The 27067-nt window shown below is 38.8% G+C and overlaps 1 protein-coding gene across 1 annotated transcript in view; it reads right to left on the minus strand.

The window, feature by feature from the left end:
• Positions 1 to 7290: 7290 nt before the first annotated feature.
• The window catches only part of LOC124301125 (NF-kappa-B inhibitor cactus-like), a 30707-nt gene continuing 10930 nt past the window's right edge, over positions 7291 to 27067 (minus strand). Inside the window, exons 2-4 of the mRNA XM_046755847.1 lie at positions 25720 to 26137; positions 24990 to 25342; positions 7291 to 9384 (exon numbers count right to left, since the gene is read on the minus strand). Of these exons, the coding sequence (XP_046611803.1) occupies positions 8960 to 9384; positions 24990 to 25342; positions 25720 to 26137 (1196 nt within the window). The 3' untranslated portion in view covers positions 7291 to 8959. The remainder of the gene's footprint in view (positions 9385 to 24989; positions 25343 to 25719; positions 26138 to 27067) is intronic.

Below are 27067 nucleotides of genomic sequence, written 5' to 3' on the forward strand. Positions count from 1 at the left end.
GTCTGTAATGTATTTTGAGAGTGAATTGTAGTGATACGTCTAGTCTTAGTTATCCGACTGGTTTTCTTTATTCTCAACAATTTGCAAATAGGATGAGTACGATGATCTTCAGGGATGATGGGGGGGGGGGGGGGGGGGGCTACGAGATTTCTCCAAATTAAATTCCCCCCCCCCCCCCCCCCCCCTCTTCGTTCTCAGATAAACAATTCACGCCGAGGTCTTGGGTCTATAATCTCGGAAATACCGGGCGAGAATAATACCTGGGCAAACACAGTACCCGCCTATCTATATCGTTATATTGTACAAGGCAAAAGATACGACCGGTGCTGACATGCCGCTGCAGTATAAGTTGACGTTATATCGTACCTAAATCCTTATCTCCACACCGTTGGACAAGGCGGCTGGTTCGTTACTAGTGCGCTAAATACACTGGTAGAACAAATTGAACGAAAACAAGGTTTCAAAATAACCATGTTAAATTGAAGACGACAGGCTCAGAGCTTAAACGCGATTGTAAGATGATTGGATGGAAGGCTGTGAGTCTTGCGTTATTCCGGGATATACCTGTATAATGACCGGGGAAAAATTTCGCAAGTTATACGCCATCTTCTTGGCAAGGGTACAGCGAACAGCCATCGTCAACCTTGTTTTTATTCTCCCGGTATACAACTCGAGCTTTTTACACACTTGATTAGCCATTTTATTTGAGGCAAGTGCATTCTTTTCATTCCTCCTCGGGGGACTTCTCAAACGATTGCTTCAAATTTTCAGCTACCTGGCAATATATACTCATTCCTTGTCCGCTGTATTATGCAATCCGCAGGGCTTTAGCTATAACTACGACGGCTTGCGAACCGATTTTGATTTTTGCGCTATGAGAATATCGATGCGAATGATTGCTCTGATCAACCGAAGTTAATTGAACACAGCCCACATTCGTGCGAAGGACACGTGCTAAATGGGAAAGTTTTGTTCGTGCAATTTACACGTGAAAACTTCACACTTACGTATTGCCCGGCGGGACTTGCGTAATGTGAATAACCGATGATAGTTCGATGGTCATTCGCGAACCACGGCTCCATTTATTTGCATTCATTGATCGAATTGAGGAAATAATTGAGGGCCTGATCTACCCGATAAAAAATTTCCTGCGAAGTTACTGCAGGGCGATAGAAATCCGAAAACCCAAATAACGAGCTTAAAAATAGTTTCACGCGTTTGGGACTCAGCTATACTACGTAGATAGATTTTCAGGGGCCCGAAACTAGTATACGCTCCGCTCATAAATAGTTTCGCTCGTGTGATACTAGCAGCTCGTAAATTACGCGGACAGAGATGAATATCCTGTATAACTCAACGCATCGGTGTCAAGAACTTGTATGAATTTGTCAGTTGTAATTCATTAACGATTAATTATATTTCACTCTGATGCGTGCGCGCACAGATATTCGCATGTTGCAACGATGTTTTTGGAGAAACGTCTGATTTTCTCATCCTTGATCGATGCACGTACTGACTCATTGAATTTCACGTAAATCAATATCTTGAATCGAATCGAAAGTCTGTCACGTACGTTCGTGTAATAGTGCAGCGTAATGCTTCTGTTCCTCGTGACGCATTCAATCAAACCTCACAATCAGCTGTAAACCACGCGGAAAATCCATACAGCAATGGTGGGTTAATTTTATGATCCGCGGGACGGCGAAGCAGGCTGGCCACGTTGACTCCATGAGAAAATCATTTTGTTGCGCAGTGATGATTGACGAAAACGTAAAGGAGCCGGAAACGCGGTTGAAAAGGATCCAGACAAAGCTTTGCGTATGACAGCACGTGAGAATGATGGCTAAAGAATCGCCTTGAGTAATTGCAAAATACGTTTGTTAACTAGGCAACGTTATAAAAGTGGAAGTACATTATACAATAGCCAAGTAAGCTCGGCACTCTATATAAACAGCGGTGTATTTACAATTGGATACGTTAAAGTACCCACGAGTGTAAGATATTCTCTAACATCCTCGAAAATACGGCATAACGATGAGTCTTCGCAAGCCAACAATGCCTGGGCATAGGTATAACAGACTTCGTTAGTCAGTTTTTGACTCAGGGTCTAATCAAACCTCGTTCGAAATAAGAACAACTCGTTTCGTCGGTCGAGGCCAGGTTGGGAATAAACAGAGGTAGCTGAATAAGCATCCTTGTCATCCTTGAAGAATATTGAATCCTTTATGATTATATAGTAGCAATAATACAGGTAAAAACTACAAGTCTTTGAATCGTGGGTATTTTCTTTTTTTAAAAAGAATTACGTTGATTCTCCCAATTCGAAGGTCGTATCGCTTCGTCAAACAGCGATGGATCTCGTCAAGTTCATTTCAAAAAAGATCGAAGCACTAACGGTGATGATGTATGCTCAACAGGTACGTAGCCTCGAACTCAGTTCTGTGAAACCCGGAAAAACCACCCCGAATTATGCTGTCGTAACTTTACGACGAAAGTATCATCGCAATGCGTAAGTCGGAACAAATGCGTACGTGTCGACTCGCGACGATGACGATTCTTACTTTTAACGTCAGATAAGGTGCGACATTATTGTATTCTTTTTCTGTTGACTCTTTATCTGTTGCACCGGTCAGGCAGAATGATATAACACGAGTGCTAATCGAGCAAAAGGAAAAAAAAAAAGAAAACAACAATGAGCTAGGACAAGATAAAGAGCCGTCAGTATTTTCCGCGACTAATTGTTATCGCAATTTTTTATTCATCGATTTATACACGAACGTGAAACATCAGTGCGGAAATCCCAAGGTATAAAATTAATATCTCGGCGACGATAAGCGAGGTGACGCGTTGTAAGGCTGGTATTGGATGTAATCCAAACGGGTAAAAACTGTACAATTTTCCCAACATTATCACGAGATAAGGATACTGGGAAACTTGTAAACTGTAATGTTTATCTATACAGACTTCCGCTCAATACCGGCAACCGCCGTTTATTCAAGTATATTTTTTCCTCGGATGCTTTTCTTATTTCCTCAACAAACTTTTCGCGATCGGATAATAAACGGTGCATTACAGTGTCTTCCTCTTCATAATCACCCTACGCGAAACGGCGGTCTGGCCTTTTCTTGGGTCTTATATAGGTCCGCGTATTCAAGCTTGCAGGCGCCGAGCCGAGCCGGTTGGGGAATTCCAACCGCTTTGTATACGTCTACCGCAGACTTTTAAGACTGTAGACCGATCTACTCCAGACTGTATTTGAGAGTAGAGAGATAGATTTATCGATTGGCGGCGCATTTCATTGCCTGAATAACTGAACCATTCGATGTATGCTCGCAACGCAGTTGACATAATACACGTTACACGTGGCATTTTTTAGCCGTTTTTGTATGAAGAAAAAAAAAAAAGAAAAAAAAAAACACGTCTTTACAGTTGTCGTCCAACAAGTTTGACCGGAAAATCCAGTTCCATTTTCCCTAGGCATCTGCAGGCTCTTTGCGTTTAATGCAAAGAGAATCTGTGACTTCAACTCGTCTCACGCATACCATTAATTATCTGTCAATTGGTGAGAAGGCTGCAGATAGTATATAGAAATTTTTACAATCCCGATTCAAAGTGTTCACTTTTCGTCTTCTTCGTGACTTCGCTTTTTACTTTCTCAACGTTTTCCTAACATCGAGCATATATTCAGTTGTGTCCGCGTCCTCGACCCCGTTTAAAAGTTAATTTTACCGTATATTTTTTTTTGTCTTAAACTATCACACTCGAGTACAACTTTTATCAAATAGCAAGCATTTCTTTAACTGTATAAAACGTTTCTGACTGTGGATACTTTCGGGCTATAAAATGTACGCGACTGGCGCCTAAAGCAATTCGAGTTTTTATAACCGCTTCTCGATGTAAGAATTTTCAAATATAGACGCGGAGGAACAGGCAGATAAGGAGATTCACATATCTCCAACCCGAATGATTACTAATGACTACTGTTTACCCGCATAATTAACACGTTTCGAGATACTGGTTTCAGCAGATAGATTCATTGGTTGTACTGGAGGGCGTGGTCCACCATGTGTTTTTTGATCGCTTCAATATAAGCGGCGTGAAACCCTGAAAGAATGATAAGTTACCAAAAATATAACGCAATTGAACTGACACTGCTTTAACCGAGTCGAATATGGTAAAGGGTTTAATTTTTAAAGCCAATAACACTTTTCCTGACGTGAAAAAATTAAGGTGAAACAAAATGAATTTTATACGTTACTGCAGAAAACTACCTGCAGCAAATCATTTTTTCCCATTGAATAATCTATGTATATTCTCATTGTCAATGACTGTGAAGAAGCGGTCTCGAACATTCATTAGAAGTGAGACAAAGGAGATATCTGAGCTAAGAATCTCAAACTTTTTTTTCTCATGAATAACCAAGCAGGATGATCTCTGGAAAAGTGATAAAGTCTCTCCAAGTATTTCATCCTTTTTACCAGGAAGCGATGATGGTGATCATCCGAAGGTCGCAATGCTACCCAAGAATCCCGTTATGGCGTGTGCACAAGGCCGTTAGGCAGATTGTATTCATTAATGGTTGTCATACTGGTTGGAGTCAAGTTGTCACGGATTAGAAAGGACCTGGCGAGTTTTTGAACTGCTCTACGATAAATTTATTTCCTGGAGATTCACTCGCGCCACGAATATTTTTCGACGTGCAGAACGCCGTGCAAAGTTGTTTTCGACAACTTTACTTTCATTTATTTTTATTTTATATATATATATATATATATTAAATTAATCGGGAGTTGTTAATGATTGGGGTATACCACTTGAATTTACGATCATTTAACGTTGTCTTTCGTATGAAAAATGAAGAAAAATATATCTCATCCATTGCCTCGGCATGCAAGACTGTAAAGTAAGAAGAGATAATTGAACGAGTCTTAAGTTATAAAATTGGCCGTTCAAATTTTGAGCTTAACCGAGAGCCAAGTCGAAAGTCGATATATAGTACTTTAGCTTGCCAAATTTTCATTTAAATTGTATCAGTGTACTTTAGTTGATATCCGGAACCTTAGCAGAAGTTGTTTAGAGATCCGTGCCCGATTTGTAATTTGTCCATTTCATGCAGCTCTTATTTGATGCCCTTTTTTGCTGCAACGACCGCATCGCGAGTTCGGCGACCCTGTCGATGACTTGGCAAGGACGAAACCTGCGCGTGGCATCGTACAAAAGCTTGACGAAAACTCGTCGGTATAGCATATAAAACTGTATCGGTGGGAAATCGATTTCCGAAGTCGAAGCTCGGCGCTATTATACGAGCACAATTACGTGCGGTTAGCCACTAATGAAATGTAAAAAAAGACAACGAATAAAAAAGAAAAAGCAAAAGTTGCGCACCTTGCGGAACTTGGACTGACCGCCGATCGAAACGTAATGAATAATTCAACTGGAAGGAAAAAAAATTCGTACAGAAATAACGGCGATAAAATATTATAGGCGTGATATGTGAGGCTTGCGATTTAAATCAAGATTCGAACTGGAATTTCTCTGATGCAAGCTGTGGCCTTATTTGCGTGCAGCGTGTGTACTACTTGGTCTACCGCAAGTGAATTAAGCGCCTATCTAGCCAGACAGAATTCGTATCACGCGCACCATCAGTCTGAGCGCTCTGAACATGTGTAGAAGGTATTTTTGTGCCCGTGTGGTGCCTTTTGCATGTGCGTGAGCAATTCGCTTTGCCGATTTAGAGACTGGCCAGTCGGCTAACGGGAGGAGAGGGGCTGATGGCCCGCAGACGCGAACTTCCCCAAATAAGAGTAGTAAACCGGCGCAGAAGACGATCTTCGCAGTTCTTGGAATTCGAAACGAAACGCTACCTGACGACGAGAAGCGAAAGGAAATATTTGCTCTGTACCGCGTTAGCGCGGATACCGTGAAGAGAGCCGTTACAGATGTAAACACGGGAAGTTTGCCGCAGAGACAGCGAGTTTACAAGCTAAAATTCTCGGTCTCTAGAGCCAAGCCCGGGCGTAAAATCATGCCTAAACTATTCTTGCCATCGTCGTGTTTGGCGCGAAATAGCGATCGGTGATTGACCAGCTGCGGAAATGAGCGCAGAGCCGAAATTAAATTGCAGGCGTGTCAACGGCGGCCATCTTTCCTCTGGCGTCACTGTTCGAATATTTGACAGACACTTTTTTCCGTTACTTTCTACCTTTGAATAGGGTCGAAAAATACTTTCATACACGCAAGAATTCGTGCTTCCAGGAATTTTGCCGAGATTATAATGATGAGCGTACATATTAATTTGGCTTATTCTTAATTGAGAATACGAGAAGAGATTTCTTACTTTCCTGCGAAGATCTTGTGATTGATCGATCGATCTAGTTTCAACCCTGTGTGGAGACGGAAGCGTATAAGTAATAGTGAAAGTGAAGATCCTGGATCTAAGTTACCGCTTCTTCATACCATTTGCGATGATCATCGGCGTCTAATACGGCCGATGACAGCAGTGAGTGAGATGATAGACGGATCGATGAATAGCGTGACTAACTTTCTATCACATGACACCATCGATGAATATAAAATAAATGAATGTGAAAAAGAAATAAATAACTAGAAATTCGTATAGGTAATATAGGTACATACACGCATACCTACGTGTGTGTAACAGTATAAACAGGTATATCCGCATGTCCCGCACGATACTATAATAATTTACACATGCGTTGATTAATAACCGTCGATATGTATAAAACGGAGGTGAGCACATGCATACATACGTGACCGTGCCACAATAACCATAATAATCAAGTATACAGACGTACGCCTATGATCTTCGGGATGAAAATATTTAATAAATGTGTTTACATCACTCTTCTATTAACAACAATTGGATAATTGCTTACGAAATTGCCAATTGACGTCATTGAACGTGTCTCGCATTCATTGCTCGGCAACCAATTGGGCAAGGAACATTCGTAAACATGGACAGATGCTAGATATGATTGCTGTTACGTTTTCCATATACAGCTGCTTCTACATCAAACCACCTTATCATTTGCTATCAGTAAGTTTCTTTTCATGCTATTGTCAATCTCAAAATCTCAGATCTCTTCGTTGTGTAACATCGTTGGGAAAGAGCGATAAGCTGACAACTCCGGTGTGATTATCAATTTCATTGGTTTTTCTTATTCCACTGACGTGTTCATCCCGGCACTGAACACTTACGTTTTTTTATGTTACAACTCTTATTTGCATGGAATGAAAATTTTGTAATTATATGAAATAACAAATCTCTAGTATTTTTTGTCTTTTCTTAAGAACGTTCGTTTATTACTAAAATATAATCGTTTCCACTAAAGCAATAATAATAATAAAAGTATAACATAAGTTATAATTAATAATTTGTTAGCTAATTTACTAATAGGGTAAAACGTGGCTATGTACAATACCGAGGAGAGTTTTTAACACGTGAAAAATTTTGCATACAGATATAAAGGGATGAAAAGATTCAGAGAGAGGTACGTCTAGATAGGTACAGGGAAATTATCTTTCCGTCACGAGGATTGTTTATACAACAATTAACTATAATAAGTTAATCTATAGTATATTTTGATGCAGGGCTTAGCCTATAATGGGGCTCATACCTCGCCTATATATATAAGATATTTTACATATAATAATATTCGTAATATAATAATAGCAATATAAATAAATGATAATTAATTTTTGTAGTCACGCTATAGTCTCTCTCTCAATATTCGCTTTATACTATACATTTAGGTATATTGAACCGTGTGTTATTAATTTGTTTCGTTTCACAATATAATATATTTCTTTCTGTTTCTTTAAAATCGTATTTCGAAACGATATTGAATTCATCTATCATATTATATCTATAACGCGATTTTACGTATCTATTTATGTATATATAGATATTTATACACCGATTGTTCGATCTAGAATTGTTGAAGAGGTCACAAGCGTGAAGGTTTATCGCAAACTTGACTCGAATATCTCCTTTTATCAGAGCAATTATTGCCGGTGTACGGAATAATCTCCCAACTAATATACAACATTCGATCCGTACTCGTAGAAATTGACGAAAAAGCGAATTTAAGAAAGCGAAAAGACGTAGGAAAAGTGACACAAAAAAGACGATAAACCGGTATAAGAGAAAACGAAATCGTCCGCAGGATCGCTTACAATTATTCAACTATACACATTTCAATAATAGGCATTAAATAAAATTCAACGATAATCGAGTCGACAGATGCTTTGGGGTCAGAAGAAACTCGTTATTTTGCAATTTTAAAATTACCTAAAGTTCGGCAAACCGTTAATAAATCATCAACAAACACAGATTTTGTAAATTCAACTTCTCGAGTTATTCTAAAAGTGCAAAATAGTAATTTTTCTTACAAAGTTTGGATAGGCTAACGTTACTAACTTCAACTTCATACATTGGGGATTATCCGGTACGCGCGAACCTCTTCGATTTATTCCATTTAACAGATATGTTTCGTTTCATCTCGTCATTTCATTAACATTGTCGTTTCGTTCAAATTTTTGTAGAATACACACACACACACACACACACACACACACACACACACACACACATATATATATATATACACATATAATATATATATATATCGTCGACGGTAAAAAACATGTCGTTCGAATTTTTTTAAAATACATACACACACACATATATATATATTATATATACATATAATATATATATATCGTCGACGGTAAAAAACGTGTCGTTCCAATGTTTCTCATAGATCTATCTGTTATCAGGGAATCGTTCCCTGCATCCTCGGACAGATTGTCCGCGGTAAGGACTCGCCGCAGCCCTCGAGGGCGTTCAGTTCCATCTCCAAAGAATGTCCGGAGCGATTGCGATGAGGAACGATAGGGAAGCGAGACGTCGCGTCCGGATTCCCGGTCTTCTTCTTCCCTAGGTTCTAAGCCCGGCGCCTTGCCACGTGTGGTTTACGTTGTTGACGTTGTAGACGGGGCTCTTCGAATCTCCCTCGTCCTCGGAGTCATCGTCCATGTCCGAGTCGCTGTCATCCTCGGAGTCCGACTCTGGAGGCGGTTGAGGTTTCGCTCCAAGCCTTACAAGCTCCCTCGCAAGCTCGAGGTCGCCGCAAGCCGCTATTTGGTAGGCGGTTATACCGGCGTAAGTAAGGGCGTCGAGACACGGGGCGCACTCTTGGAGTAGAAACTTCGTCACCGATGTCCGATGTCGCTCGATCGCCAAATGAAGCGCCGTCCTTCCAGCGAGCCATTCGCCAGCCTCCAAATCGGCCCCGTTCCGCAGGAGAAGTCTAACCAGTTCAACGTGGCCTCCGATCACCGCCGCGTGGAGACAGGTTTGTCCTGGAAACAGAAAATTTCGATATTGATCGTCAGTTGGGATGCTATATATCGCATGTAAATCAGTTCAGATAGCCGCTAGTTAGAAAAGCCACTTGTCGTGCAATTATATCGGAATTCACAATGTACATGAAATTCAAACTCATGTACAACATATGATATAAAAGATTTTACAAGATCATTGTACATTCTTAGATCGGGATAAACCTAAACGTTGATTTACTCGATTGCAATTGCAGCTTCGTACTTTGCTTTTTCGCCTGTGATGTTGAAAGTTACAAAATAATTTGTATACGATCCAGAAAGCAGGCAGAGGAGTTGAATTTCAAAAGGTTATCGACACATATATGTGCCGATTCATCATCGTCACAAGTAGGTACAAAGAATCGAGCGGACGTTATAACCGTTTATTCGCGTATACCTTATACAGCTGTATGTATAATTTTTAAACGCCACATAATGCAAACGTGTTAATTTCTTGTTCAAAGATTGATGAAAATATAACATCAAACTTCCACCGCATCTTTGTGTCATAAATACATACGTATAAATTAAATTAATTATCATACGTGTACGACTTTGATATTTTCGCTGATTTTCTTTTTTCTCGTTTAGAAACATTATACCGAAGTAACATGGAATATAAGAAATACACACACATATATATATATATATATATATATATATGTACATACACGTCAAACTACCCACATTACGTACACATCACAGCCAAGGAGTGAGAATGACTTGACCTAGTATAATAATTACATATACTAATATATATATACACGATGGAAAAATTTCGAAAAAATATCATCAAAAAGTATCATTTTTGACCGAAAAGAAAAAAAAAGCAAAAAAATCTATCGGACATCAAAATCTAAGGAGGTGAGGTCCATGACCCGTTGATTTGACGTAGAATACTCCATATACATAAAATTAAATGGTGTGCGGTTTCCGCAAACCGAGTGAATAATAAGAAAAAAAAATAAAATATTCTTTATCCGCTGTCCCTATTTGTACGTGTATGTGTATAATATATATATATTTTTTTTTTTTCACCTCCAGTCACGCGGTTTTCACAGACGTTCCGGAGCGATATTTTTTTTGCGCGCGCATGCGAAGTGCGAGAGGAAATGCCCGCTCATGTGTGAGTATAAATAGAGACAGGCGAGTATAAGAAGGATCGTCGATGCGAGTATGTGTAATAATTTAGAGCGTGTGCAAGAGGCGGGCGTTTCTGGTTTGTTGAGATAGAACAAGACGCAAGACGTCGGTCACATGCCTTAGCATCCAACGAAAATCGGCAGTCGGTGGAAGGAAAAGTTGAAAATCAAACGCAGACTCGCGCACGGAGATAGAGGATAGAACTAGGAAGAATTAAGAACGGGCATGAGGTAGTTGAGTCACCGTCGGAGAGGTTTGGCTGGCTGCCTGCGGTCCAAACTAGGCTCGCCCCGATCAAAGCGCCGCTAAATTTAACCACCCTGAGTTAGCACCGGTCGCAAGCGTCATTGGCGTAAACGATGGAAAATTCTTCGATCCGTTTCCCCTTCTATTCCGACGATTCGTTTTGTTTGATAATTTTCCCCGTCTTTCCACCGTCGTAAAGTGAAAACAATTTTCATTTCATGGAATTCTCCCCTACACTTTTATGCACTTTCTCCTCCAACTTGACCGCGAATTATTACAGTTTTATTTCGTCTTTCCCTGACTCGATATTAAAAGTTTCTATTTTTGCGTATCGTTATTTTCTCAGCTAGAATGTTACTTTCGTCCGTAAATTATACTTCTTACCCCATATTTCAAATGTATTGGGTAATTTAAGCGCCCGTGTGGTAATTTACTGTTCTTTTCTCGACGACCTTGGGTAAATAACAAACTTCCAAGTTTATCGCGGTGATTGTAAAATAAGAGCAGGTAGTGGGTATTAGGTAGTACTTGTATACGTGTATACGTGTATCTGTATGTTTGTACAATGTACCTACATAGCAGCAAGTGCGCGTCACGGAGAATTGGCGCGATGTACACATGTATGTATGCACATAAAAAAACAATTGGTATATAAAAGTTTGGGAAAATCCCGCGACACCGAGACCTCGCGTTGATTATATACAACGAGACGTATTCTATTCATATGCATGTTATGTACGTAGACGTACATGGTGCGAAAAAATGGCGTGTTATTTTCTTCCCACACTTTAATTAAAGAGACAGTTATGTATATGTATATAATATATACCGCAATCCGTTACATTGAATCACCACACACGTGACTATAATATAGCAGGTATTAAATGTTCGTCATTTTTCGTATTATGTGTCAATTTCTTTCCTTTCTTTTCATATTAGCAGATGGGTTAATGAGATTGTAAGGAAGAAAAAATCCGATAAATTTTTACGACGAGAGTGAAAGAGAGAAAAAAAAAAATTAAACAATAAAAAGTTAAATCAAATGCAAACGAGATGGAAGAAGAGTGTTCAAAATTTTCCTACGTATATTATACACACACAAATTGGTGAAAAATACGTGGAAACGATCGCAGAGCTGTGGATAATAATCAGCGTTGCATACGCTGATTGGAATGAGGCTGTTATTCCAGTTTAGGTGGTTTAATTAACTGTCTATAATACACCCCAGCGAAACGATCAGCAGCTGCATGGTATTTATATACATATATACAGATTGCAAAAGAATTCGTCTGTGACGCAAACGAAAACAAATATCTCAACTCAACACAACATATGTGTAATAATATCATATATAAAAGCTGTTATCAATAACGAGAACCACTTAACAAATATATCGAACGACTGACCACAGGATCGCACGTGTTATAACATATCACACATGTGTTCGTTTGTGTTTGCGAATAAATTGATTGCTCAATTATTTAGGATTCGGAATTACGTGCAAAACAAAAAAAAAATATATATATATACATATATACATATAATTAAGAAAGGAACGCGTCGTTCGTCATTATAAATTATTTTCGCCTCTGTTATCGATTCACGGTTCTTTTTTTTTTTTTTTTTCGTTTCCATTTATCCGCACTTTCACTTTTTTCAACCATATTTCTTACTTTTGATTTTTTTCCCGCCGAGGGGATTCCGTCTCAACGTCCACGCCAATGTGGGATTTCCCGCGGCGAGAATGCCGCGGTGCGCAAATAGCCGAGTGAGTATTTTTAAAATATCAAAAACATGTGCTACAGGGGGCTGAATTTCTCTACCCGCTACTCCGTGATGTAACGGAATCTGGTTGTGAACGGGTGTCTTTACGCCCGCGATGAAAAATGTGCGTATTTCAGCGTGCACGGAAGCGAATAATCGGAAAATACAACTATTAGCCACAGAGCGAAGAGCTTTGCATTTTTTTTCCCCGTTCAATTTTTTCCTTTGTTAAAATCGTACTTGCAACTTGTATTGTCAGTTTCAAAGGAAAAGGAATCACACGAGTGTTCATTTTATCAGCTGTCATCCTGTTTTTTCATACCCTCTCAAATTAAACCTTTCTTTCTTCGATCTGTCGATCCGTTGTTTATTTTCACGGTAATTAATTTATTCATCAATTCACGGAGTCAAGAGATACAGGATGACCCTGCAACGAATTTGCGTATAGTCTGCAAGAATCGCGAATCGTGCAATATTTTCGCTGCGCTTTTTCAATTCTTGCCGTCATACAGAGTCGATTAGATATTTCCGTAAGACAAAAAAAAATCACTGCAATGTAAGATGTAACACTTTTTGATAATATGACAACTCGGATGCATGCACGTATATTATAATCTTTCGCAATCAGATAAAAAGAACCGGGACAGATATAAGACAGTTTTAATAAATATGTTATTTATCTGCCCATGTAAACCTTTTATCCATATTTGACAATACATATCTATGATTTACATTACTCGAGATAACGCAAATGAGGGGAAAACCCTGATGACACATATACGGATTGAATTTCCCCCACACACACGCACAAGCACGTATGTATGTATAAACAATGCCATACATTTCTACATATATATATAACGATATAAACACGCTACAAATAATTTATATACATTATTGTTTGTCGATCACGCGTTAGAATTTTCCGACACATATCCTATAAAATAGTATATTTATTATAATATTTATTAAAAAAATTTATACATGGATCGATATCCAGGTCTTTTTATTCACGTGTCAATGTGCGTTGTATTTAGTACGTGTATATATATACATACACATAGATACGTTAGTAAAAAGACTTGCATTCATTCATTACATAGAAAACCGCTGCTGAGGAAAGAGGGAGATTTAAAAGTGGGTCAAACTGTGTAGAATAGAGAGCATGACTAGCGTTATTCAAGAAGTCTGTAATGTGTATGTAGGTATATAGCGAAGCGAGGCTCTCCTACGACAGGTTAAAAGCGCAAGTAGATATTAGCCACGGCAACGTCTTACAAATCTTCTAACGACCACAAACGTGAAGGAACGAAAAAAAACAACTATGCTTAATGGACAACTGCGACTGCAACTTGCTTCGCGAATTTCAAACTGTAGGAAAATACACATTCTTTCAAAACGTCGCTCATGCGCAAATATTATTCTCATATCGATACAAAAATCGTTATATCATTTATACAACATATATCCTTCACTCGTAGCAATTCAGATCGTACGTAGATTAAAGTCGCTATGTTTTAAATAAAATACGAAATCGTTTGAACTTTGACGTGTTATTCAGTCATCAAATTTTAACGACTTCAATAATTGATTAAACGCACGTATACCGTATATAATCAAAAAAATGGAAAAAATATAAGGATATTCAATTATAATTTCATCGACAATTAGTCCAAACCTTTTCTTTCTTAATTTTTTAAAATAATTATTTCTTCCCGCAAGCCATTGCGGCGGTGTTAATCGAATGATCGTATAACATAATGAATTATATCGTATATTACTGGCATACGGGTTAAGAACCACGTGCAGGTCATCATCATCGACACGTGTCTCCGGGGAACTCGAAAATAGTAAAATTAAAAGTAGTATTTTCACCCCGCGGCGGCTGTGATAATTGGAATATATGCTCGATGCGAGTGCAGGTTGCGTATTTACGTACACATATATTTTACGACTGACTCGCATCGGCGAGAAACGATAAAATAATCACGCGTCATCGAGGTTTCTTTCAGTATCGTTTAACCGTTATTTTTCTTCTCGCGAATATGTCTTGCAACGTGTTGCATTTATGTACTGCGAAATTTGAAAATATACTCGACCGTAAGAAAAGCGAAGTATCGTGTCGCAACGCGTTGTGATTTCTCTGGAATTATTAATGAAATCTCCTTGCATTGTACATACATATATTGCGTACGTTGTACTGTAGGTGTATATACATGTATATGTAAAAATGAAAGTCAACAATAAAAGAGAAAAAAAAATTACAGATATACAGCAATAATTATAGTACAAGAACATGAAATTTGTTTTTCAATACATTTACCAAACTCTGGCAATATCGACTGTAAACTGTTATATTGTTAGAGCTAAATTTCGCTACGATAAATTGTTTCTATAATAAATATAAAATGCACGTGCTGTTAGTCTGTCGGATTATTTTTACAATTTTGTAAGTTATTTTTGAGTGCATTCTTTTTATTATTCCGTAATAACCAAACTTGTTTTTCGAATAATATTCGATCAGATCGCCGGCTATATTCCCTATTATACATATACCTTGATTGCGATAGAAAAGGATATGGTTACATCTGCAAGGTGACGAACCGCTACATTTATAAATGATGCACTATTTCTCTTAAGTTTCTTCTTATTTTACTCCAATATTATTCCTGTTTTATTTTTTTTCGTTTGTTTCTGTGATGTTGGTTAGTTACATACGCGACGTTCCGCTTCGTTGCGTAATTTGCGGTAGTCGGGTATACGTACCTACATGTATTACATAAATATAGATATGGATATTTACGCAAGAAATGTACATACATTATAAGATATATAAATATTATCCATGTATATATATATATATATATATATATATATATATATATATATTAAATTAATCAAACGTAACGATGCAGCGCAGCGTGTCACCGTAAATATATAAAGACGAGAATAAGCGGACATATTAATTTTAACGAGTAATAATTCATTTCTGAAATCCACGGGATCGGTATTTTATTAACGATAAAGAAGAAGAAAATAAATAAAATTATAACAAAATCATCAGTCGTTGTGCAAATGTGCAAGTCACTCTCTCCATCGGACGAGTGCGTGCAACCGTTACGTCGTTTATTCGTTCCTTAATTGACCTTTATTCAACTAAATTGCAACTGCTACGTGTTTTGTGTGTTATTCGAATGAAGCTAAGATGTGGTGAAAAAAAAACTCCATTTCCGGCTACAACCGACGGACAAACCAAAATTTAAATAAGAATGTCGTTTAAAAAATTTATAGCTGCTGCGGAGAATAATTTATTTATAATATAATGTGTATAATTTATGCAAAATCCCATCAGTTTAATTCTTCCGTTTTAGAAAAAAAAATAAAAAATTATAATTAGTCAGGTATGAGAAAAAGTGCAAATAAAATAATAAACAAAGTGAATTTAAGCGGAAAGAGAAGCGTGTGTTCATTTTTACAGTCCCGCATAGCTCGGGATTTACGATTAAATGCAGATCAGGCTGGACATAGCTTCTGTGCCTTCTGGCATATAACCCAGCGTAACCCTAACCTAGCCTAACCAGACGCGCAAAAATGGTGTATATCTATACGCATGATGTATTTAGTTGTGAAAAAGTCGAGGATTTCACCGGCAGATGTCGCTAAACGTTACAATCTTGAAGAAGATATCACATGATCGGTAGAATTAAATATCTCTACACATACGTCCACCACCTACGTGCAACGTAAATATGCACTGCAAATATGTATACATGTGACATACTTAGATCGACGCGGTTGAGAAGTTTGCACGACGTATTTTCGCAAAATTGCAAATATATACAGGAAGATTATACCTTGTGCGGATATACGTACGTATACACAAAAGATCACGTAACCGTCGAATATATGTATACATACACGCGTACCGATCGTACGTATGGAGAGAAAGTTGGAAAAATTTTACAATCTCGCAAACAGATAACGATCGATTATACATACTGATTCGATCGTTACTCAGTCGAGAAATGTAATTCTTTAATTTCCCGAGAATGTTTCCTAACGATTATTCAACCGTACATTTTTCCCCTCGACTTCAATGGTAATATTGAAGTTTAAAAGCATACGGTGTAAAACTTTCGCGCGCTGCCATATTTATCCAGACTTGCTTACAAGCGAAATAGAAGCCGCAGAACCCCGAGCCATCTCATTTTCACTCCACAAGTTGCACACTTTGGTCAGGATAGTCTCTAGGTACAATAATCGTGCGCGATATCCAACCGTCACGTTGATGAGTAGAGTACATTTCAAAAGCCAAAACTCGCGCGACAAGAGGATACAGTGGAATTACGACGAAACGGACGGTCAGTAAAGGTGAAACGGTTGCTGAAGGCACGACCGTCTCTTAAAAATCCCTTTTCTTCCCGTTTTCTACTGGAAGGTTTTCAAAAGGGCTAACCACGGGTGACCACCACTCCTCACTCGGTGCAGTCAGTTTTCCAGACGTCCCGAGTGCATTCGAGGAGGGCATCCACGCCTCTCTTCGAAGGTCTCGACTCGGGCCGTCAACTTCCATATTCCATGGCTCGTATCTGATCGCTGAGCGTGCTTGCCCTTCGGACCCTGGTTACGCCGTTTCAAAACTACTCGACAATCGTCCTTACATGCCGACGGTGAGACGGAGTGAATGTATTACCCGGCTCGACTTTCTCTAGATTTACCCGCAGACTCAAAACGTTCGGGCCCCAACAACCCTGCAGTCCCGAGTTTACGATGTAAAGGTGTTTCTGAGCCGCAACAATCCGCCTTTGTAGTTGCAATTAACTTAACAACAGCTCAACTTAACAACACAATTATTTCCCGACCCTGGACAAACATCTCCTGCGTCAAATGCTTCGCGCGTTAGTTACGACGATCTAGCCTGGATAAGGTCGAGTATTGCCAATGTTACAAGAATTTCCTGAACCCGATGTGAGAATTAATCACGGAGAGATATATTCGCAGGCAATCGTAAAGCGGGAAATTTACGGCATTCCTAATTATTGCCAAACCGAAAGAAACCGACCCAGTCAGGCGCTCTCAATATTACACACCTTGGCTGCACGGGCATGGCATTGGTTGTAATAACGGCCGTAATAACAACATGCGTTAAGGTGTGCGTAACGCTTATGCAAATGAGATCGAAGGCCAGACTAAGAGGCGAGACTGCGGCAAATAGGTAGGTACATCAATTTTTGACAGGATATCCGGAGTGGATTGAAGTTCGTAAAAACGTTAACGTAACGATGGATTTTTATTACGGGGAAAATCGCTACTTGCGGTACTACTTCGAACATATGCATATGATACGTGACATGAATGTCATATTAAATTCCCATGTAAACAGTAAGAATTGAACAAAGCGAACAAGCGGTTAATTATTACATGTAGTTTAGAAATTTAACTTCTTACAAATCATTCTCAAATTTCAATCTTACAGTGATTAATCATTTTTTAATTTTTCCTTACCTCAACGCGTTTTTTACACTATAACATTGAATCAGGGTGAGCAATAATTATTGCAAAATAAATTTCATGGAATTTTTCTCGTCTGGATACTTTATATACCTACCACCGATTAACGATTCACGGCTCAAAATTCCGAAAGTTCAAGTTACGGTGTGTGTAATATTTATATTTCCAAGAACACGATTCAAGTTTCCTGCGAATTTCTCCAAGTTTTCTATGAAAATTTTCAATGTCCCACGACATTCCCAGGTCTTTCGTGTGAATGGCCGACCACGATGCGGATGTGAAACGCACAAACAACAGACGGACGAACAAACGTGGCGCGCATAAACCTCGGCAGAAATAATTGCAACAGTCCGATTGACAGGCGAAACGGTCGACATAATTCGATGCGGTGCAGCGATGCGAACGGTCTCGGATTATCCGCGGTATACCGACTATGTAACTATATATATTACACTCGGCGTCGCGAATTCCGCAGGTATTGTGTTTTACAACCGTCCATGATCTGTCCCAACATTTTTTGAGTTTTCTCACACCGACGATACGCGATTGCCTAAAATTGTTAACCCGTTGTAAACTTCGTCGAGTGGATCCCCCCGTTTTTTTTTTTTGTTTTTTTTTCACGTTATAATTGACAAACCGCCGTCTCGTCTTTTCTCTTTCACAGGACCGTTGCTAATCCTCGGTTCCTTTCCAGCCTTTCAGGTTCCCATCGAGTGTGCAATTTTTACGCTTGCATGCATTTCGTTTCCACCGACCGCGTTGCAGCTACACGATTTTTACGTACTTGCAACATTATCTCCGGTACGACAATTGCATCGAAAATAATTGTTTATTCTCTGGGTGTGCTGTGTGTGTGTGTGTGTGTAATTTTTTTGCGCACTCTATTTTTGCACAAAGACTTTCGACGAAAACGCGAACTAAATTGCTACCTATTCAAGTTTATATATATATATATATATATATATATATATATATATATATAATCTCATTCATTTACTTCTCGACGATTCAAATCGACCCGATAATCTCAATAGGATAAAACAACTCGCCACTGATGACAAATCGTCACCGATTTTCTGCATTTTCACGATCATCCGAACAGACTTTGGCGATGAATAATTGTAGAAATTAAACGGATTAAAAAATCCCAGAATATTTTTATAAAGAATAAAACAGATCTTGAGGTGGTTGTTTATCGGCTTCAACTGCAAATTTGGCAGTTGAAATGAAAGGCAAAAAAAAAAAAGAAAGGAAATGCGAAGCAATCATTTACACGGTAAAACGAGATTCGAAACCTTGCCTCTGGACATTTTGAAAGTCGAAACTAAACGGCCGAGGCGTTAAAACGCGAACCACGCTTATATTGGTAAAAGGACTCGCAGTATTATTATCATACCCACTGCTGGGGATTCCCTAATAGCGTGACTTTTTATCACGGCGATATATTGGCATGATTTACAGTTCGTTGTCAGGATACAGCATCGTATTGCAATTACACCCACACACCTTGTGTCGTATTATTATTTTGCGTCAACCCATCACATTCATATTCTTAGTTTTATAAAATTTAAAAAAGAACCGTACACTTTTCCATGCGCAAAGAGTTAATTAAGTGTAAGATAAGAAATCATTCGGAATAAATAATGCAATCTACGTTTGCTCATCCTCTTTGTTTTCTTACCCTTACACTCAACTTGCTTATAGCAATGCAAATTTATTACACAACACGTGCGCACTTGTACATTCGTAAGTATATTAATGAAAAAAAAAAAAAAAGAAAAGAAAACAAAAAGAAAAACTTTTCGCCCATCTTGTTACTCGCGATTATAAGACTGAACATTATACGCGCAGATCTCACGTCATCGTCAGGAAATGGTTGGTGTTATTTGAATTTGTTTAAAAATGTCGTTCCCGGCAATTTTTTCCCTACTCATCCTTTTTATCATCAATTGTTTGATAAAAACAAATGAAAATTCAATGTATATAAAGATGAGTAAAAGGGGCGTCACGTCTGTGAAATATTCGTGAAAACGATATTGTGGAAATCGTATTTCACATTAGCAACAAAACGCTAAATTTATCGATGCACAGTACCTTCTACTAATTTTAATAATTTTCGAATACTCGTATCGCGCATCGAACCTCGTTGTTTAAATTCATTTATAAATTTGTGTATTTTTTTTCAAATATCTACAATATGTTTATCGCGGTATCGCAGCATGTGTATGTCTTTGCCGTTGTTCTTCAAACTAATTTACCGTGTATCGTTTAATTTGATTCTCGAATTTTTCAATTCATGAAATCACGGAAGTGATTACTATATATATAGAACAAGGTGAAATGCAATCGAAATATGATTTCCTGGATGATGAAATGATAAAGTTACCGTTACGTTAATTAAATATATAACGATAAGTTCCGCGCGTCGCATCGAATTCATCTAAGATTCAGTGACGGCATTTTTCCTTTTACATACATTATATACGTAGTACAACAACCATACCGTACACATATATTTATTCATTTATTTACTTATATTCACATATATATGTATGCACAGGTATAATGTAAATCTGAGTGGCAAAGTGAGCGAGTACTTAAATATATTAGCGAGATTAACGCAGGCATTTAAATTCAGAAACATTCAAACGGCGGTAAAAAAAAAAAAAAAAAGAACAACAACAAATAAAATAAATAGAAATTAATTTAAACACAACTCGAGAAAACGTTGTCGAATAAAAAAAAAACCATTCGTCTTTTAGCTCGGTTCTTTTTATTTTATTCTCCCTGTCCCCAGATTCATCGGGATGTTTAACGTAAGCTTTTCCGTTAAATAATATTATTATTAAAATAGTACATCGTCTTTTATTTAATAAACGACGAGCAAAAAGTCTTCAACTTGTCGCAGACACGACTTTGACCAGTGAACCCGTTCAGCGCGGTGCGGCACGAAACACGATTGTCGGAATTCCCCAACTCAAGATCGTCAATTAGCATGCGCCCGAGGCTGCCGTAATCGCTAGGAAAAACAAGGATATCTTTCTCGAAGCCTTTTCAGAGGCATTAACGCGCGCAACGCGAACTAAAGAGATAACGATGACGACGACGACGACGACGACGACGACGACGACGACGATGATGATGATGATGATACATCGCATGTGCATTATAATAAGACCTTACACCGGGTACTCAACGGTCTCAAATCTCTCCTTTACATGCAACAACAAAAGAGTATTAAAAAGAATGAAAAAGAGTATACACATTATAATAAGTGTACGTTATATATGAATGTATAATAAATGAAATACATGCAGAAATGCGTGACGCTTTCAAATCGTTGATGTAAAACAGTTTGTTATAATTCTCCCACCCATTATGTGTAATATGAATGTGATAAACACAAGACGAGTGGGATGAAATAAATTTTATACATCAATTAAATTAAATTCAACGACTAGTGATTTTTTTTTTTTTTTTTTAATATCATAAGAGCCGAAGGCGATACGCGATTTTGTATTTCGATCATATTATTTATCATAAGCTTCAACTCGTTACTCGATCGGTTTTCAAGCTCTATGTAATATGGGAGAATGGAACACACGCGATGTGGTATTTATTGTAGGGTAACATGATAGTGAGAATTTCTCATACATGTATACAAACATATGGATACCTATGGTAAGTAAATTGGAGAATGAAGTTTACAGCTCGGGTTATATCATATCACATATCTTACAACTACTAGTACACGGTATACGATAGGATAGGGGCTTGGAAATTCCAATGACTAAATTACAAATAAATTCCGCTTAACGATAGGCTACTGCGTATATTTAATATACTAAACCGACGTATGCCTGTATGAGAAAAGTTACATGTATATAATGCACGATGTATAAATGTTATCTTGTATAAATCCCGCATGTTCGTTTATCAGCTCTTTTAACTGTGTATAAAGTTAAGCACTGCTGTTGCTTTAAATTCCCATCTTTAGACGCATTAAGATGAGCGTATATGTGAAAAATTATGCGCCGACCAACTCTGGCAATCCGATGATAACGCGTTTTAGATTTTCACTAGACTTGCGGGTAAACTTCGATGATCAATATCGTCAATTTATTGCCACGATTTGCATTTCCTAATTTCTCGCGAATATGCCGTCAATTCAAACCTCAATAAGAATTGTTGCTTTTTTCGTCAAACTATGTACTAAAATATTTTCTGCACGGAATGCGTTTCGGATATAAACTGTTAATTCGACTAAATCTTCAGATATGTTTACGATTAAAGGTGATAGTGTTCCTGTATAATTAATATCACGAAGCAGGAATACAGCAATAAACTGCGAGTCCAGCTGATTGATTATCCAATTGAGAATATAATGATAATAACAATAATAATTATGGATGTAATAAATGAAAATGGTGATGGCTAATAATTTATAAGCATTCCTTACTAGACACACACGCTAGTCATATAGTAAAATTTGTATTTCCCAAATAGAAGGGAAGAGGATTCTCAAAGTCGAACAACGATCTAATATGTAAGCCTTGTAGCTGTGAAATAGCAGGAACTCTGATATGTGCGGACGCTTGTATAGAACTTGCAGATACCCCCCCCCCCCCCCCCCCCCCCCACATAGCCGAGGAAGAAGAAATCTCGTTAGATAAATATCCAGCTATAATCCGAAAGAAGAAAAATATATTTTTCAAGCCAAATTGACGCGATCCGAGAAGAATATGATAATGTTTTTTGAAGAACTGCACACAGCTTGAACTTATCATCGATAAGGAAGTTCGCAACTGTATCATTTTCTCCGAAAATAACGAATCGGGGAATTTTTGCTGATATGTCAATCGTCGAGGGTCAGTTTACTACATTACGACATTGCCTCATTCGTCATCGAAAACAAGTGATAAACAAATATTGATGACAGCTATATGCCTATAATTGTACGTAGTTATACGTATACCACGAAAATCTCTCTGATGAATCTCGACTCGTTTCTTATCACGCGGTTGATCAGATATTTCATGGTTGATTATACTTGGCGAAAATCTATTATCCATAAAAGGGTAGTAAAATCTCTGCGAGAGAATGCTTGCGCGTATTAATACCGAAGAGATAAAACAGAAGCTTATGCGTATATAAAATGCTCGAGCAAATTTAAATGTAAAATATCATCAACACATCGCTTTCCGAAGTTTCATATCATTAAGAAATATTCGTCAAAAGTCCTCCAATGAAAAAAAAAAGGACTTGACATTCTTTTCACCTAAACCGTGTCATCGTTTCATCAATAATAAATTCCACAAAGAAAACTGGATAGTGATGAGCAGGTTGCTTAACGACTTGTGAGAAATATTCGACAATAGTTCACTAAATAGGTCGCAACGTATCAACATTCTTCATTATCAACAGTCCAAGTGCAGCAGCAGTCATATACGAGTGACCGCGTGTTTGATATAATAATATAATAACTAGGTATATATATATATAAATATATACAACGTATATAATTATACATAAGAAATCCTGCACGTACAACGTGCACCGGCATAATTAAAGCGATGACGAATGAAAACAGAGATCATAACGATGTGGAACGAGAATAAAATACATAAGAAGAAAAAGACGTGCGGCGGGGATAAATTCTTCTCGAATGAACAATTTCAACGACACACCGCCTATCCGCGATTATTCACAACCGATCATCGAATCGGTTGCTACTGCCTGCTTTTCCACCAATCAACGATGCGACACGTGTGTACAAAGTGGCGAAAATTATACGGTTCTACCTTAGCAGCACAGGTACGCACCGACACAAACCTGTTCGACGTGTATATTCGTCGTTTTGCGAGCGTTGGAAACGTGTGGGGGGGGATTTCGTCACGCTGGGGAATCCCCAGCATACGTCCTGAGAGCGATATAATAGCCATACGTGTAGGTGAAGAACTCGGTAATCGCTTATATTGAAGGTCTGATTTCATATGAAAAAATTTTCCTACGCGCTGATTTTGGCTATACGTGATAATTATCACGCTGTAACGAAGACGGAAGTTGGTAACCTGATTGTAACGATTCAAGTTTCGGTAGAAATCGTTGTTTCGCGATTTCAGGAATGTCTGACGTTGCCGTAAGTTATAATAAAGGAAAATATATTCATATTTTGAAAACTCAGCTATACCTCAGTCACTGTAAAATTGCGACAGTATTTTTTTTGCCCCCTAAAGCAGTTTCGCTCCGTTTTTCGATTTGCGGTTCACCTCGGGATCCACTTTGAGGTCGGACTTTGACTAGTTTCTACTGCTTTAACGTATTCTTTTTCCATCGTCATTTTTTTTGTGCACATTATCGTACTGACGCTCCGTGGTTGTTATGCGATTGTGATTCAAATCCGTAACCTGAGAAAGTGACGAACATTCTGGGACCAATTCCGTCATATTCTTTGTTCTATGACTGACTCGGTTTCTGCAAATAAATTTTCTTTCTTTCTCTCTCTCAATTTTTCCTGTAAAGTTTGATTCAGAAACCCACAGGGGATTTCTTTGAAACGCTAATGATTCCAAATAACAGCACAATTACGCTTGTTTGTTCTGATTTGAAATTATAACACCACTGCCCTGCATTTTCATACCCTAATGTTCGAAATTATTTTTCAAGCATAGTTTTTATCGGCTCATGAGTAGGACAGAAATATTGAACTGGTTACGTGCTCGTAGATTGACTCATTTTATTCCAAGAACAACCAATAGTTCATCGTGTGCATAAAATGACTGCACCGCTATAAATGAAAATTGATGAGACTACTGAACAGGTAAAAAAATCATCTCAAGCCTTAAAATGATCGTACAATTCACGTGTGCAGGAACAAATCCCGAATATTGAAATACGAAAAAAATGCCATCGAAGCTCACCTTGATAGTTTCTTTGCTCAAGGTCTTGAGGTATCGCAGGTGCAGGTCCTCCAGGTGGTGCGCTTCTCTTCTCGGACGACGATAGAGGGTCGGTCAATGCTCTCGCACAGGTCAAGTCTCCCGAAGTGCAGGCAAGATGAAGAGGCGTGTTGCCATTCATATCTCTGAGGGCTGGATTAGCCCCCGCGAGAACCAAACTCCTAACGATTCTAGCCTGGCGAGTCAACACCGCTACATGCAGCGGCGACAGATGCTGATCATTGAGAATATCCAGGAGGCAGGGATGCGGCGCCATTTTAATCAGCGGTAACGCCACCTCCAGAAAGCTCTGGCATATAGCGTTGTGCAGGTGTCTGTAAAGTCAAAAATTTTCATAGTAAATAGGCAACTCTATTTGTGCGAGGCGAAAAAGAGAAGCGAGTGATGGAACATTTGTAACACGCTTCGGACCAACAGATCTGTATCTATGTATATATGTTGTCGGCTGCGCCGCCGAATATGCTTTCAACGAATAAGAATTCTCAACGTAATAAATAACCGATAACTCGTGTTATCTTGATCAAACACATATCCTGTTATCTCCAGCAGGCGTGCAGCTTGAAAAGAACACTGCAGGCTGGAGTTCAAATATCTGACACCTGCACCGTTCCGAGTTTTGAAGATAACAACAAATCATCGATCGTTTGCATAATAATATGCCAAAACCAGGAAAGTAAGTCAAAATACTTACGTGTCGCCGTCGTCGTCCTGCTCCATGTAGAAAGCCGTCCAATCATGCTGCTTGTGCTGCACTTGCCTGTAGGGAATGTTGGCGATGGATGGACCTGATTTGACGCAAGTAGGCTGCTGATGTTGCTGCTGTTGAGAAAGCTGCGTTGTTACAGGTGTGAGTTCTATAGGTTCGGCCTGGACCTTGCCTCCGAAGCGGTTGCAGTTTTGGGTTTTCAACGACAGCAGGCTGAGGTCGTCGCTGAGACCGAGGTCGACGCCGCTGTCGCCCACCACCATTGGTTCTTGCGTAACAGGGAGCTGTATCGACGAAGCGCTGTCGATCTCCAGATCGCCTCCACTGACGGTTAAATTAGTCCCAGACAAAAAGCCAGAATCGACGTGACCCGAGTCGAATCGTTCGCCGTACTTCTCTCCATCTGTAACAGTCTTCTCGTTTTTTTCACCACGCATAGAGTGGGACATTTTGACGGTCTAGACTATTCTCTTTCCGAAAATAAAGTGCGATGTCGTATTTTCTTTGATTTTCACTTCCCGCTGGTTCTTGGTATCGTTCACATGTACACACAAACACATGCACACACAACAGAGAGAGCCACAAACCACAAACGAATTGGGGCGATACGAACTAACTTTGAACAAGGCTTGATAATGGTAAACAACAAGAAAGAGGCGGTCGGTGTTTATCACTAAGTTACGGACGTACGTAGACGATGTCACTCCCGCACGTCACTCACACCACTCTTCGTGAAATTGCCCGACAGTCAACGGTAAACCGACAACGATTGAGATAGAGAAGGAAAACACAGAGGGAGGGATATTAGCGCGATGGAATTCCTCGTGAAAATTGATGCCGCCTGGTGGGGGGGGAGAAGATGCGTACCACGTGGTACGACGGAAAACAAGATAGGATCGACGAAATTCGCCTGTCGAACTGTGTAATTAAACCGCGATAACTAGACTCGGGTTCAAGGTGAGAAACACCGGCGACCCTGATGATATTTAGTTTTTCAGTCTCTTCGTATTTTACACTCTCATTTGACTAACGTTTCTTTCCAATTACTGTTATTATTATTTTTATCGTTATTATCGCACAGAGTCGGTCGCAATCGCGTAGTTATTGCGTCGATCGTTTAACATCGGGACAGCTGTGGTGAACGATGATTTTTCGTGTGTCATAATAGGAATGAATGGAATATCTGCGAGAGGTCGGATAGGTCGAATTTCGTTAGGGTTTCCGTGTCAGGCACGTGTTCGTTCGATATGGTCACCGATCGGATGTCCAGTCAGTCGCACATGTACTTATGCACGTCTGGGAAATAGGTTACCCTTGGAGTGAACTTCGCGTT

This window comes from Neodiprion virginianus, chromosome 3, assembly GCF_021901495.1.
Source record: "Neodiprion virginianus isolate iyNeoVirg1 chromosome 3, iyNeoVirg1.1, whole genome shotgun sequence".
NCBI lineage: Eukaryota > Metazoa > Arthropoda > Insecta > Hymenoptera > Diprionidae > Neodiprion > Neodiprion virginianus.